Source organism: Dysidea avara, chromosome 9 (assembly GCF_963678975.1).
Source record: "Dysidea avara chromosome 9, odDysAvar1.4, whole genome shotgun sequence".
NCBI classification, from domain to species: Eukaryota; Metazoa; Porifera; class Demospongiae; order Dictyoceratida; family Dysideidae; genus Dysidea; species Dysidea avara.
The window spans coordinates 22014134-22030709 of NC_089280.1; the positions used below are offsets into that span (position 1 = coordinate 22014134).

General features: G+C 38.5%; 1 protein-coding gene and 1 long non-coding RNA gene across 3 annotated transcripts; one reads left to right on the forward strand and one right to left on the reverse strand.

Annotated features, from left to right (window-relative positions):
- Nucleotides 1-1055: 1055 nt before the first annotated feature.
- On the reverse strand, nucleotides 1056-13143 carry LOC136266059 (uncharacterized). The gene is made up of 2 exons (XR_010705893.1): nucleotides 13026-13143; nucleotides 1056-1201 (listed from the first exon to the last, which is right to left on the reverse strand). It is a non-coding gene; the product is annotated as an uncharacterized lncRNA (long non-coding RNA).
- A 104-nt stretch (nucleotides 13144-13247) lies between these two features.
- LOC136266226 (hyaluronan mediated motility receptor-like) lies at nucleotides 13248-16265 on the forward strand. 2 transcript variants are annotated; one of them, XM_066061238.1, is made up of 2 exons: nucleotides 13248-13381; nucleotides 13442-16265. In XM_066061238.1, the coding sequence occupies exon 2, from the start codon at nucleotides 13466-13468 to the stop codon at nucleotides 16175-16177; it is 2712 nt and encodes a 903-aa protein (XP_065917310.1). In that variant the 5' UTR covers nucleotides 13248-13381; nucleotides 13442-13465; the 3' UTR covers nucleotides 16178-16265. The 2 variants fall into 2 exon arrangements, with proteins under 2 accessions (XP_065917310.1, XP_065917309.1); XM_066061237.1 differs by having other exon boundaries at nucleotides 13249-13390.
- Nucleotides 16266-16576: the final 311 nt, after the last annotated feature.

Here is a 16576-nt window from a genome sequence, read left to right on the forward strand (position 1 = left end):
CATATGAACTAAAGCATGAACATTGAGCATAATAGGCAAATATTGAGCATTAATTTAAGCATAATAGGTGAATTTTTGAGCAGTGCAGCATAGCATAATATGAGCATAATCGGTGGGTCCCTAACCATGTGTGAATGTTAATATTTTGCACTGAAAATATGTTTGTAAGCTAAGAGTGAAGTACACACAAGGGTGGATTTAGGATTTACACAGGGGGAGGGGGAGGGGGAGGGGGTAACTAATGTCTCATGTGAAGGTGTACCTCTCAGCATGCTTTAGGTGCCTGGGGGCATGCCCCCCATGAAAAATAGATGCTAAAATACTGCAATTTGGAGACATTTTCACATACAAATGCTGATAATTTGCCTATGAATATTGTATATACTATCCTTTAGATTAGGTATAGCTTTGTAGTATTTGTTAATGAAAAAGTTTGGGTAGGTTCAGACAACCAACACCCTCTCACAATTGCACAACAGGTACATGTTAGAATAAGAGTGCTCTGTACTATTTTGGCCACAAAATTATTTTGCTCTATAACTCACAAATGGGTCAAACCTTCCTCACTCAAAATGAGGGGACAGTTTAGTGTAAACTCTGTGTCTCAACTCATTGTAAAACGCGAGTTGTAATTTTTCGCTTCAAGTTTGAACTAGTACATTATTTATTAATTTAAAACTGTAGCTATAATAAAATGTGCGTTCTATGCCATTCCTCGCCAGAAGGTCCTATCAAAAAATGACAAACGTTCCTTTGACACTATGGTTACCTGTCTGAAAATTTAAAGCCTACCAGTTCAAAAATGACAGACTAGTTCTAATTTTAGTATCATGGTGTAGAAACCAAGGCACATGTACCTGCTAGCTGACCACAGTTACTGATAAGTCACAGGAGAATTGAAGAAACTTTAGGAAGTGTTTATGTATAGGATTTCTCACCGGGATGGGTATAGTGGGAGTGAAATCAATAATGGAAACAATACAAGCTACTGTGATTCTTTCTCAAGGTAACACAGTCTTACCATTCAGAGCAGAAAAAACATCTGTACAGATATCAAGTACAAATCAAACTCTCTAATAGAGCATACACCATGTACAGTGATGAATTATTACACAACAAATTAAAAAGTTACCAAATACAGTGACACATTACATGTACTATTACTAAGAATAATGTTCTCTGTTAGCAGGTCTACATTCCTCTGTAAATAAACAACACAACATGTAAACAAACAACACAACATGTAAACAAACAACACAACATGTAAATAAACAACACAACATGTAATTAAACACAACATGAAAACATACAAATATGCTGTGAACAAGAATTAACAACTATAACAGTAAAGAGAAGGAGACAAAAATAGCATTTGCCACAACACAGTAAATCATGTCTGATCAAATTAGCACCTTAACTATTTGTGAGTGTTGACTGTTGAATATAATCGTGACCTGCTGAGCAAAAAACCGGTTGTTTTTGCACATTCTCCGAATTCCATTTTATTGCTTCTCTGCTATCTGTAGTAACAAAGGGGTAAACAGACAAAGTTTCAACCATTTGAGATGAATGGTCTTGGAGTTATAGCACTAGACAGTTAACAGGAATAAATTTGATTTTTACAGCAACAATATGGCAAATAAATTACAGGCACTTATTTAACCAATCGTAACTCAAGACCGGAATAAGTTATGAAGACAAGGTTTGGCTCAGTCTGTTCACCATGAACTGGCAAATCGATCAACCAACTGTACATCTCCGTGTGGATGGCCATTCAACAATGAAATGAAGATGATAAAACATTATATCTACCACATTGTAAGTATGTAAGTGCCAATACCTTACGTGTCTTATGCTGCACAAACACGAAACAAACATTTTCTTATGAACAGGCAAATCTGATGGCGTATAGGTTTTGTTGAATTGAGCTTTGTTTCACTGTGTACTGAAGCAATTAAAACGAGTGTATAAATTTTTGTGTAGCGCACATATTATTACCCAGTTTATTTCAATACAATTTAGAATTTTACTAAACAACCAGTTTTCACTCAGCAGGTCACAATTATCACTTTCTTTTTGATTTTATGCTATTGCCAGCCTTGAGTATGTATATTCACTTTACTCACTCTGCAGTTATACTAGTGGACATTTAATACCCACACAAGTGTATTGGGACTGAATGTCCACTACTATATCTACAGGTGTAGGTGAACTTCTTTGTTTCACTACTTTATTTTGTCTATTTGAACATTTCCCTTGTACTTGTTTGTTAACATTATTATGACTGGTGAACCCACACATATACATCAAAAGAAAGAATGGCACCTTAACGATATTGCCTGAACACACATCCCAACTATCAATTACCAACTGAAAAGTGAAGGACTATTATGATTTGTTTTCAGCTATGTTCGAAGTTTCTGGCTAGCTTTGTGCTGATTGTACTACTTTGTAAAACTGGTGGAATGCTTGCCAGTTGTTGATTACATGTAGTGGTTGAGGTGTTTATAGGTAATGGATGAAGGATTACCTGCAGTAGACTGCTGCTTGGTGGATTACAACACGAGAGCATAGCTTGTTTGATTTCAATACAAAGCAACTATCATTACAAGCTAGACTACCTTTCTTTGTTCTTGACACAATGTGAGGCTTCTCTCCGCTATCACTAGCAACACACATAGCATCCGACATACCCAGTGTCTCGTAAATACTGTAAGCATATTAAATTTTGTGGGTAAAATTTCGTGGTTTACCAAGACAGGTTTGCAAGTGTATTAAATTTCGTGGATATAATTTTTGTGGCTTAATCTTGACGAGCCAGTTGAGCCGTGGGGAGCAAAATTCGTGCTTTAAGGTCGCATTTAAGGTTTACAGCTTAACAGCTTCAGCTACTCCATTTACTCTGGCAAACTTATCTAGGACCAAGCAAACCATTTTGTGGGGTTGATTCACCACAAAAGAATCTTTCCTGTTGGAAATCAGTCTTACATACTTGAACAAGGCCATCAGTATCTATTCACGTGGTGAACAGGTGCACATGCTGTCGTCAGGTCGTACCGTAGATAATATATTCTACGTACCCGTAGAATTTACTATCTATGGTCGTACGTAGCGCATTGTATAGCTAGTGCTGGGGGTGGTGGCAAGGGCAGTCCATCTTGACTGGGGAAAATAAATAAATAAGGAAAGTGGCACGGTTAATAGGTATGCTCAAGCTGAGACATGAGTTTCTAAATGGATTAACTTTCGTGGATCAGCTTTATGTGGATTAATTTTCGTGGATCAGCTGCAAACCATGAAATCCACGAAAATTTAAATACCACGAAAATTTCTACGCTTACGGTACTTCCTGGTGCGCTTAGAAGTTTCCCAACCTTTTACTTTCTGCTGATCCCACAGGATTCTGGTGAAATGGAGAGAGACTTGGTACTAGTTGTCTTCAAACAACACAGATGATATGTACATAACTTTCTTCAGGTGTTTTTCCTTTGATCACTTGACATCAAAAGCCACTTACTGCTAGGAACTTCCAGGTGGCTGTAGGTAAGCTTAAAGCTGAAATTGATACTCTCTCATACCAATCACTGCTTTCACTACTTTTATCTGATCTCTAACCAAATCATACATATTATTCACTAATTCCACCCAAGTAGACTTGCAATAGTTAACATGTGCTTTTGCAACATTATTCATGGACTCATTTCTGTTGGTAGTTAAGGGTACTGGAGGTGAACCTAAACCAGCTGATTCACGAACAGAAGCAATCATTGATTCCTTCATAACAGCCACTTCATTTTAAGAATCCATTTATGCACTTGAGGAACTTTCCCAGGAGTGTTCTAACCCATTCCAATTGTCTTTTAGAAGTGATAAATACCTATCAAAGTCCGAGACACTTTTAGAGTCAAGGAGTCCCTTCACATACAATGTACATGGCTGAAAGCCAAATATATCTTGATCATCTTGGCTTTAATTCTTTCAGGCAAGAGAAATTCACTGAGTTAATGTTGTATATTGTCCTACATATGAATAAAACACTGAAGGTTCATAAAGGAATCTCCAAAATTTGCTCGTAATGCTTTAGTGATAGTGACCTCACCATCAGTGCCTATAGCAATAATATGACAACTTTGGCTCTAGTTTCAAGAGGGTGGAAAAAGTAGTAATACAACTCAAAAGTTTTTTCAGTGTGAACAAACATTGGGCCAAAAAATATAGGTGGCATAGTACTACCCTTTCTGACAACATGACTGTCAGTATATGTTGTAACAGTGGCACATAATTTTCCCATGCTGAATGTTGGGTCTATTCCCCAAACATAGTGAGAACCTGGACTAGCACAGAACTTCGTAACATTCTGTAACTGGCTGTCAGTGGCAAGAACATACCTTGAGCTTGTTTCAATTAACGGATTTAATGAACTTTCTTCCTTCTGGCATAAGATCAGTCTTGCATAGGTGCTTATACCCCGTAATCGTCATCAGGTTTGCAATATTCATCATTCTACCACTACCAAAGCTGATCCAAATCACCTACTTCCTTGTATAACTTAGATATTACAGATTTTGGCTTTCATTCTACTTGCTTCATTTGAGTAAGTGTGCTCTTTTGTGTATGGTGATAAGACGCTGCTGTTTTCGCATTACCATGTGGAGGCAAAACAACTGGTATCTTCTTTCCACCCTCAAAGATGTACCGAATCACAGCAGTGTTCTTATGGTGATGATAAACTTGTACAAGGGTAAATGTCTTTCCTGTATGTGTCCTCATGTCCTCTGGCACTGCACAAATAATTTCATTTCTTTCAGGACCAAAATCATTTACCACCATGAATCCACTAGGGTTGCACCAATACAGAAAACATATCTATCAATCCAATACCAATACCCAGCAGTAAATTTTTACTGATACAGATACCAATACTAATAATTGCCACACAATTACACACCTCTCAAGTTACCTATATGTGACTGCTCTGTTAGAATGCAGTGACTGTTCTATTAGAGTATTTCGATCTTTTCATGCAAATATAGTAGCAGTTGCTCAATGTTTAACAATGCAATTCCTATGCTAGAATAATGCTCAACACTATTTCCAGCCTGTTATACCCCAAGTTTTGCTAAAATAGCATTTATGATGATAGATCATGATGACAATTAGCGCGAGTGGCTATTAATCGGCAGAGTTGGGGGTAACGCGTTATGTAATAATATTACTTTTACAGTAACGAGTAATATAACACGTTACATGACAAAGTAGTGAGTAATGTGTAGCGGATATTACATCTGGAAATTGTAATGAATGTAACACGTTACTTCCTTTTAAGGCGCATTGTATCCAGGCATGTGATTTATTGCATTTTAGGTCCAGACAAGACTGGAGATAGTTATAGACATGGACAAAGAATGACAGTGTATGGGGAGTACCCTTAAGGCCAACAAAGTATGTATTTGTGGCTGAACTACACCAGAGAAACACATGTCTCGCTCGATTGTAGTTGTAGGCTGGTAGCTTGTATTTAGAAGGTTGGGCTTACTTTATAGTTTGTAACGAACAAATGTAATATGTAATATTATTACTAGTTACAGCCCTCAGAGTAGCGAGTAATATGTAACTCGTTACTTTTTTCAGTAAGTAATATGTAACTATAGCATGCTACATTGCGTAAAAGTAATGAGTAATATGTAACTAGTTACATTTTAAGTGTAACGACCCCAACTCTGTTAATCGGTATCGGGATACCTAAACAACTGATACCTATTAATATATACCAAAATTCCCAATATCAGCTCCAATTCGATACTGATCCAATTATCAGTGGAACCCTAGAATCCACACAGCAACATCGTCTGCATGCAGGTCATCAGTGCAAGATAAATCAAGCTTAGATACACATTGTACTATAAAATAATACAATTAGTGATAGAACAACTAGTAACTGATTAATGCTCGGCAGTATTGAAATTTGAATACACAGTATTAGTAACAGGGTATATATAGCTAGCACGTTATTGTAACTATTGCATCATTGTTGGGCCTAATATGAAGTGGTAAGTACCCCCAAAAACCAAAGAATGTAGTTCAGTACAAATAAGCAGGTGCTTGTAATGTGTCAACCTCGATCAGTTTTTTAAAGCAAGCCTATATTATTTCTATTTACTGTACTTTGCATGGGAGGATCATAGTGTCACCGTGTGCTGTCATTTCCATATTGTACTGATTAGCTGCATAATGAGTCATACAGTACAGTTATGTGGCTAATTGGGAAAATACAGCATGCTTGGGAAATTTATGCAGCACAACAGCACGATTGATCATGTGCATCACATTGTAAATCGCTAGAACTATCCAGACTAATCCTACCAGTTCGTTCTATGACTAGAAATAGATTACATGAACACTTACTGATAGTCTGACAACAACCCCACACAAACGGCACGATGAATCAAGTGCGTGACACTGTCAAATGCTAAAACTAACCAAACTAATCCTACCAGTTCGTTCTATGACTACAAAATATGATAACTCACTGATAGTGTGATTAGTGTTGGGCAATTAATCGATTAAATCGATAATCTAGATATTTTTCACTAATCTAGATTATTTGTCAGTAACCTAGATATTAGTCACTAATCCATTTTACATCTTGTCAAGTAGCAAACATCAATTTTGTTGCAATAAGCAGGTGGAGCATGACAATAGTGCAGATTAGTTTAACCCCACCCTTAATAGATTTGGTCTTATGAAAGTTTCTTTGGTCATAGAAAGCTGGGCTTAGCATACTAAGAATTTGAGCTTGTTGGCAAACAAAACAACCATCATGATTGATAGAGACCTTGCTGAATGCTTTGATGCAGAGGGGTACATTGCATACTTTAGTTAACCAGATATCAAGATTTAATCGAAAACCGAGATTATTTTTAAAACGGTAATCTAGATTATCAGAAAGGCAATATCACCCAACACTAAGTGTGATTACTGAAAATTGTAGTGATTTGGGTACTCAAGAAAATTGCTCCGAGCAAGACAACCAGGAAGTACAATAAAACATTTAAAGCACCGCCTGTGCTTGTGTGTACGAAACATACAGAACTCGGGGTTGTCTCGAGGCAATACTGCACTTGGCTTCGCCTCGTGCTGTATTAGCCTCTTGACATGCCCCCTTGTGCTTATTATGATATGACAAAACCCATCAAAGGTCTCATGTTGAATCATCCAAAATTGGAAGGCTCATCAAGTGTATTAAATCTGCTATAGACAATGATTTATAGTAGTAGTTACTGAATGTACAATATTTGACACAATATTACTGTACAAGATTACCATTTGTCTTTAATCTGATTATGTAAAGAAAATGTATGTACAACAATGATGATGTGTGTACAAGGAAAAAATGAGAATTTTAAACTCAAGTAAGGAAATAAATGAAACAAAGGTCGCCTACACCGCTGGTTGACATTTCAGTCTTATAGCTAGTCATGACAGCTGCAGGTATAGATGACCTCACTCTACTCCAATTAAAATTCCCTTGTACAGTGAAACCTCAGTTATCCAGATCCCACTTATCTGGATTCTTGGTTAACCGAACTACGGAAATGACTGCTCTATTAGAATAGTAACTGTTCTATTGGGGTAGCTGAAAATACTGATATTAAAAAAAAAAAATTCTATATCAAATATTTTAAGGTTATTTATGCACAGTTTCAGAGATATGGACTTTTCAGACTTATGGACCATCCCTGGTCCCAAGGGGTTCGGATAACTGAGGTTCCACTGTACTTTTTGTAACATAATATGGTGAATTAGTGAATACTGTAATAAAGGATAGAATATAAACAAACTCAAATTTTGCAACGGAACACAATTAATAGTAAAGTGTTCATTCTGCTTTGTTACACAGTGATACAAATGAGGAACAGTAAGAGAAATGCCTTCACAGTCACTATGGTAATTACAGGTGGTTTCTGTTATAAACATGATGAAGCTATTTCACATTACTTGCAAATTAATGTCTATGTAGTAGCAGCCGCAGTTGGTCAAATATGTCTCAGGCCTAAGTGATGTCAAACAGTGAAGAAATCGACAATGTATTGTTAACAATAGTTGAGTTATGCTTGGCTTAGGCATCAATTAGTTTAGTTAGTCAATCGAAAATTATGTTAAATTCAATATTAACTTTCCATAATAATTGTTGAGAGCATTTAGGGTATTGGGTTTGAATTGCCAAGCCGTTGTAAAGGAAACACAGGCTGGTTTTTAGGTAATAATATTGGAATACCCATAACAAATGCTACTCATTATAATATTACTAGTATTTTAAAAAAATTGTAATTTATAAAATGAAGTAGGGATCTATGCAGCAATAGGTAGTGACAGGAGCTTATGAGCCGCCGAAGGAGCATGAAACTTACGCTGTCTGCCAGGTGCCATTGAAATCCAAATTCATTAGCGATTAGTTTCCATATAAGGAAAGCAAAATCTCATTAGTCGACACCGTATACTAATTGTGTGCGACGCTTGTAGCAATTTATTCAAAAAATGTGATTGTGATGGAACCGAGTTTCATGCTCCTTCGCCACCTCATAAGCTCCTGGTAGTGAAACAAGAGATTACAGCATAGCTCGGTAGGAAAGTCCCTACTTTGGCACATTAGTTATAACAATTATTTTGCACAATGCCAAAGTAGGGACTTTCCCAGTGAGCTATGCTATAATACCATCATTTATCTCTTGTTTCACTACTTTTTGCTGCATAGATCCCTACTTCGTTTTAAATTTACAATATTTTTTTTTTAAAAGTACTAGTTTGTTTAGTTTTTTGTTGTAGCACAGCTAGCTGTAATGTAACTTGTGACTGTTCTATTAGAATATCATACATAACTGTTGTATTAGAGTATCTCAAGTCAGCCAAGGGGTGTGCAGCTATTTAGACCAATAACGGGTGAGGTCATTTTGTTTGCTGTTAAGTAAAGCTAAGAGGTGTGGTCTCCGTACTCTATCGCTATTAGTCCACCTAGATCTCTAGTTGATGGGCGTGGTCACAAACCTATCGTGAATGGGATCCCAGTTGCTAACTTACACATACAGTATATAGTCTTATAGTAGCACCAGAGCTTCTGAAATCCAGCTCTGAAATAATTCTGTGGAGTCTATATTATGTTGCTGAAAGAAAGTTTTGATACAGAAATTAACGCCTCAATATGGTTTCTTTGGATGAAAAAAAAGACAAGCAGCCTGATTGAAGATAAAAGAAAAGACAAGGCACAAAGGGCCTACACTCATCGGAACCCCCAAGACACATCCCACTGGTGAGTTTGTTATTATGACATAAAATGGTGGCCGTGTGTTGCTTCGTTTGGCCTCTAGCCTTGTGACTGTGGTCAGTAAGTGAGGCAGTGAGACTAAAATTCAAGTTTTGGCTTTTTTAAATTCAATATCCGGCCACCTGTAAGTCTTTTGTTATATTTAATGCTGTTTTATGTATTACATGGACTAGTACTATTCCGTAAAGGTGATTTTCGTCATGTAATATGTCTCTAGGATGATTTTTAAAGGTGTAATTTTGAGTGGCGCACAAAATTTTCAGGGTGATCCCTACTTAAACAGTACTACTTTACTGTTTGATAATATAATTTACTAGACAACCTTTTCTTACTGAAATAAAAGGCAATTATGTACGACTGTTGTGACTTTATAAAATGATGCTACCAACTAAAGTAATTTTAAGTGATATCGATGGCATACCCTCCTGGGGGCAGAACTAGTACTAAACAGGAACCTGTACCATGACTCACAGGTGCAAGTGATGGGCACCCAAAGACCAAATTCCACATAATTATACAGTACATAACCTGTACAAACTGCAAAATAAACCAGGAATAAGCTAACAACTGTTATAGTATTGTTGGTGGTGAAGTTGACAAAAAAATTCTGGCAAACATAGTTGTGGCTTGTTTTGCCAATATAGCACTTACAAGGCTAAATTAAATGGTTGATAAGGTGTGTAAAATCACAAAACTAACAATAAAATAGAATATAGCTACACCCCCCCCGTATGTGCAAAAAATTGACAACAGATTTCTATGCCTCACTGGTCACACCTACTCTGACGCCATTGGTAATGGTGATGGTCAATTTACTGGTAGTGGCAGCTCACTATTCCAGTAGGTAAGAAGCTTTATGGAATTGTCAAATCTCACCCTACCTGCAGAGATGTAGCTACAATGTAGGCAGGTGAGGCAGTCACCTCATCAAAATTAGTGACTGAAGTCACTGAACTCAGAGCTACATTGGACCTATTAGATGCATTGAAAGCTTGCAGTAGTGAAGTTTAGATGCTATTTAGTTCAACTTATTGCACATAGTAAGAGTGCAGCTCTAGGGGATAGCTACTGAGGTTTACTTTTCAGAAACTGGTCAAACAAGATTGATATACTCTAATAGAGCAGTCCCCCTAATAGAGCACTCCCCCTAATAGAGCACTCACCCTAATATAACAGTCAAGCAACTTTTAATTTTAATACAATAGTTTTGATAAACTTTAACAACTTAAATTGCTCTCACAATCAATCTCAACTTTTCCAGGGGAGCATAACCCTGACCCCCTGGATTGACATGTTATCAGTGCTTATAATTACATATATGTGACCAGATTTTACAGAACCGAACCAAATCGCACATCAGGCAAAATCAAACTAACACCACCAGTGGATAGCTACACTATCGTACTACAAGTTTTGACCCTCAGCACTACTCAAACTACACGAGGCTGGTTTTAACACACGTCTTTACTGGGTGGTGTGGAGTGCTCAAATGGCGGTTTCAGGCCTTGTGAAGGACCTGGCTTGGCAAGAATCAGTGGTTTACTAGTGGACAGCCTTATAATGTTGGCCAGACGTGTTCTCTGTAGATTTTGCTACATATCAGCCACTAAGGAGCCAGCACAGCCCTGTAATCTCGTGTCTGGACTCCAATCGTGGTCTGCCTCCATTTTGAGGTCTATCTTTTGCCCTCCCCGCCACCCCCCAGCCTCCACCCCTTTGTGAGCACTCGTGATACTACTTCGCTCGTCCAACTGCTCAGATTTTCTATCTTATTAGACGGGAAACTGTACAAGCAGCTACAAGTACTGGAAGTGGCTTGAAAGGTAACAGATTGATGCATCTTTTGTGTAAATTGCATACGCGTGCTTGCTATCCTTGGAGAGTTATGCTGGCTTCAATTCTTTAAAACAGTTTATCTCGAAACTTCTAATGTGCGATTTGGATCGTTTTTCCAAAATCCAGTCACATATTATTATTATATAACACTCATCTGGCTGTAAAGGAGCCAAACACACAAAAACATACTTTGGAATCACTCCATGACCAGTGCCAGCCATCACACACTGACCAGACTTCTTTCCACTGCTCCAGGATTCTTGGCATGTCACGTGATCTCACGTGATGCTCCAGAAATAATTTATATGTGACCAGATTTTACAGAACCGAACCAAATCGCACATCAGGCAAAATCAAACTAACACCACCAGTGGATAGCTACACTATCGTACTACAAGTTTTGACCCTCAGCACTACTCAAACTACACGAGGCTGGTTTTAACACACGTCTTTACTGGGTGGTGTGGAGTGTTCAAATGGCGGTTTCAGGCCTTGTGAAGGACCTGGCTTGGCAAGAATCAGTGGTTTACTGGTGGACAGCCTTATAATGTTGGCCAGACGTTCTTGGCATGTCACGTGATCTCACGTGATGCTCCAGAAATAATTTATATGTGACCAGATTTTACAGAACCGAACCAAATCGCACATCAGGCAAAATCAAACTAACACCACCAGTGGATAGCTACACTATCGTACTACAAGTTTTGACCCTCAGCACTACTCAAACTACACGAGGCTGGTTTTAACACACGTCTTTACTGGGTGGTGTGGAGTGTTCAAATGGCGGTTTCAGGCCTTGTGAAGGACCTGGCTTGGCAAGAATCAGTGGTTTACTGGTGGACAGCCTTATAATGTTGGCCAGACGTGTTCTCTGTAGATTTTGCTACATATCAGCCACTAAGGAGCCAGCACAGCCCTGTAATCTCGTGTCTGGACTCCAATCGTGGTCTGCCTCCATTTTGAGGTCTATCTTTTGCCCTCTCCGCCACCCCCCAGCCTCCACCCCCCAGCCTCCACCCCCCAGCCTCCACCCCTTTGTGAGCACTCGTGATACTACTTCGCTCGTCCAACTGCTCAGATTTTCTATCTTATTTGGCGGGAAACTGTACAAGCAGCTACAAGTACTGGAAGTGGCTTGAAAGGTAACAGATTGATGCATCTTTTGTGTAAATTGCATATGCGTGCTTGCTATCCTTGGAGAGTTATGCTGGCTTCAATTCTTTAAAACAGTTTATCTCGAAACTTCTAATGTGCGATTTGGATCGTTTTTCCAAAATCCAGTCACATATGTACTATTCAAGTCAAGGTGTGAGCAACATGCATAAAATACAGGAAATTTTTGAAGATTAAGAGTTACAAGATTGAATCTGGAGGCATAATTTTAGTTCTACTATTATGGTAATTGTAAAAAATGGGGGGTAATGCCCCCCAGACCCCTTAGCTGAAGCATGCTACACTTGCTGATTGTACTTACACACTAGAGTGCATGCCGGCATCATTCGCATCATTCATAAGCATTGCAAGGTCTGCCTTACCTATTTAAAATTTCTAGCTACGCCCCTGGCCTGTGTTGGGAGAATAGAAGATTAATAGGTGCATTAAATTACTATGCATGACAACAGTTGTGCACCCCATCATAAGACATGACTAATATCTGTTTTCCTCTAATCATACTTTCGTACACAATTACTGGCACCAGTACAAAATGAGTGTCCAATTCTGTGAACCGCTCAACTCACCGGTTAGAGGTTTTTGTGACTGTTCACGCTCCTCTGCGCTTCTTGATCCGCACGAACGATTTATTTCGTACACAATTACTGGCACCAGTACAAAATGAGTGTCCAATTCTGTGAACCGCTCAACTCACCGGTCAGAGGTTTTTGTGACTGTTCACGCTCCTCTGCGCTTCTTGATCCGCACGAACGATTTATTTCGTACACAATTACTGGCACCAGTACAAAATGAGTGTCCAATTCTGTGAACCGCTCAACTCACCGGTCAGAGGTTTTTGTGACTGTTCACGCTCCTCTGCGCTTCTTGATCCGCACGAACGATTTAGAGTAATTATGCTGTAGTGCACGTGATAAAATCTTATTTTCGCGATATACTTCTCGTTGCATAACGATCCTCTTATTTCAAAACTTTGCCAAGAGACGCAAGATAGCCTAGTCACACCTTGGCCCTATCGATCGCGCGGCAACGCCCCTTTTATTACCAACAAAAGTGAGAAAGGTGACAAATTAATTTTACTGATCATGTGGTAACAATTTTACGCATCTGCAGGTGTACCGAGTCCACTAGAGGTTGATGGCGATAGCCACACCCAATTATGGTGGGGGCGGATACGAATATCACTACGTGACGACACCAGCAGATTGGTTGATGTGTAATATCTGTCACTATCCCAGTAGAGATCCTTATCTTAGTGGATGTTGTGGTCACACATTCTGTAAGTCTTGTCTTGAGGGTGCAAAGAAAGCTACTACCATATCTGATGCTTGTCCCATTTGCCGGGATAAAGAATTTGTTACCATACCGAACAAGCAAGCTGACCGAATAGTTAGGAGTCTCCATGTGTTCTGTACTAACAAAGAGAAAGGTTGTGAGTGGCAGGGTGAAGTGAATAACATTGTCAGTCATGTTATGAACAGTGACGGTTGTCAATTTGAGGAGGTGATGTGTACTAATGGTTGTGGAATGTGTGTACAACGACAATATCTGTCCAGTCATGTTGAGGATGAGTGTGTATGTCGTATTGTTGACTGTCAGTATTGCCACATTACAGGAGAACATCAGTTTATTGAGGGTGAACACAAGGATCAGTGTCCCAAATTCCCCATAGCCTGTCCCAACAAATGTGAAGTTGATAATATACCTCGTGAAGTTATTGATGAACACAGGAAGATGTGTCCACTTGAAGAAGTCACCTGCCCCAATGATTGTGGAATGACTTTGCAACGACGATATATACACACCCACATCAAGATGGAGTGTCCACGTCTTAAGGTGGAATGTCAGCATTGTCACATTACAGGAGAACAACAGTTTATTGAGGGTGAACACAAGGAACAGTGTCCCAAGTTCCCCATAGCCTGTCCCAACAAGTGTGAGGTTGGTAGTGTCCCAAGAGATGATGTAGAAGAACACAAAAAGATGTGTCCACTGGAGCTAATCCAGTGTGAGTATCACGTGGTGGGTTGTGAGGAGAGGATGACTCGTAAGGATCAGAAGAAACACAACAAGGAGAAGATGGAAGAACACTTGTCCTTTGCCATACGTCAGCTCACTAAGGTTCAGCACAATTTAGCTAGTAGTCAAGTTGAGGCAGTGAACAGTAGAGAGGAACTAACAGCAAAGACTACTCAGATAGGTAAAGACCTGGCCACTACCAAACAACAACTGACCAGTACTCAAATTGATACTGTGAAGACAATTGATAGACTCATACAGCGACTACAGCAAACAGAAAGAGATCTTGCAACTAAACAAGAACTAACAACACGTCAACTAAAGAAATATAAGGATGACTTTACTGTAAAAGTTGAGCAGGTGGAAAAAGAGTCTAAAGAACAACTAGCAGTCACTGAAAATAACCTTACTCTAAAGCTTCAACAAACAGAGAATGATCTAACAACAACCAAACAAGAAGTAGCAGCTACTAAACAGAATTTCAAAGATGATCTTAAAGTCTCCAAAGAAGAAAGCAAGAGAACTATTGATAAGATTGAGGAAGAAATGATAAAATCTTTTACTGATCAATCAAAAACATTAGTTGATATGAATGCAAATTTGACGAATATCCAAGAAGAGGAGAGAAAGTGGAAGGATGATCTTATTCAACGGCTTGTGGTAACTAAACAAGAAACAGAAAAGACAAAAGATGAACTCACTCAGAAACTCACAAACACAAAGAGAGATCTTAACACTACAAAACAACAATTAGCAGCCACTAAAGATGACCTTTCCTTAAAGCTTCAACAGACAGAGAATGATCTTACAACAACCAAACAAGACTTAGTAGCTACTAAAGAGAATCTCATAACTGAGCTCAAAGTTTCCCAAGAAGAAAGCAAGAGAACTACTGACAAGCTTGAGGGAAAAATGAGAAAGAATTTTGATGATGAATCAAAAAAATTAGCTGATATGAACACAAATTTGATGAACACTCAAGAAGAGAGTAGAAAGTGGAAGGATGATCTTATTCAACAGCTTACAGTAACTAAGCAAGAAGCAAAGAAAATAATAGATGATCTTACTCAAAGACTCGTTGCTAGTCAACAAGAAGTAAAAAAGACAAAAAATGAACTCACACAGAAACTCACTAACACAGAAAGAGAACTGAACACTACAAAACAACAACTAGCTACAACTTGTCAAAATCTTACAAAAGCTGAAAAGGAGCACACCACATTAGCTGCCAATACTGATGAGGCACTAGCTAAACTAGAGACCAAATTCCAAACAAAGATCACTGAGATTGAAACTGCTGCTCAGAGGAGGATCACTGAACTGGAACATAATACAAAACTATTATTCGGTGACTGGCCTAGCATTATCAGCACTTCATCATCAAGGTTATCATCAGGTGATCAAGTTGTTCCAGTCATTTTGAAGATGTCAGAGTATACCAAGAAGAAGGAGAGTGATGTTATCTGGCACAGTGACTCATTCTACACTCATCACAAGGGATACAGAATGACACTGTATATTGGGGCTGCTCACCTGTCAGTTGGCCTGTTGCTCATGAAGGGTCCATATGATGATCAGTTAAGGTGGCCACTGAAGGGACATTGTGAGGTGAAGTTGTTGAACCAGATCAGTAACAGTGAACATCATTTAGGGAATGGGAAGCATCAGGATAATGGTCATAAGAGGGTTACTATTGGGGAGAGAAGTCATTATTTCATGTGGTACACTCATCAATTCATATCCAATGAAGACCTCCACAAGATCACTCCCACATGTCAGTGCCTCAAAGATGATAATATCTTCATTAAAGTAGACTATAAACTAGACTAGTATAAGTTTAATTGGTTACTGTATTAATAATTTAGTTGTCTAGTTTGTAATATTTGTTGTATTTTTTATAACAAACAATTTTGATTACTAAATCTTTTGTTTCTCAGGCCAAATTGAGCAAAGTACAGGATTGGTAGTTCAGTAAAATTAAAAAATTATTATTTTGAACAATATAATAATTTGAAGAGTCAAACAGCACAGCTAATAAATTATGATTGCTGTGCTACTAGAGTGAAATCCCTTTGTGGCATTATCTCCGTGATCACATGTGAACGTAATTATTTTGCACTGATTACCACTGATCATGAAAAAAAATGTTTTAAACTTATGAGTGAAGTATACACAAGGGCGGATTTAGGATTTACAGGGGGGGTAACTAATCTCTCATGTGAAGGTGTG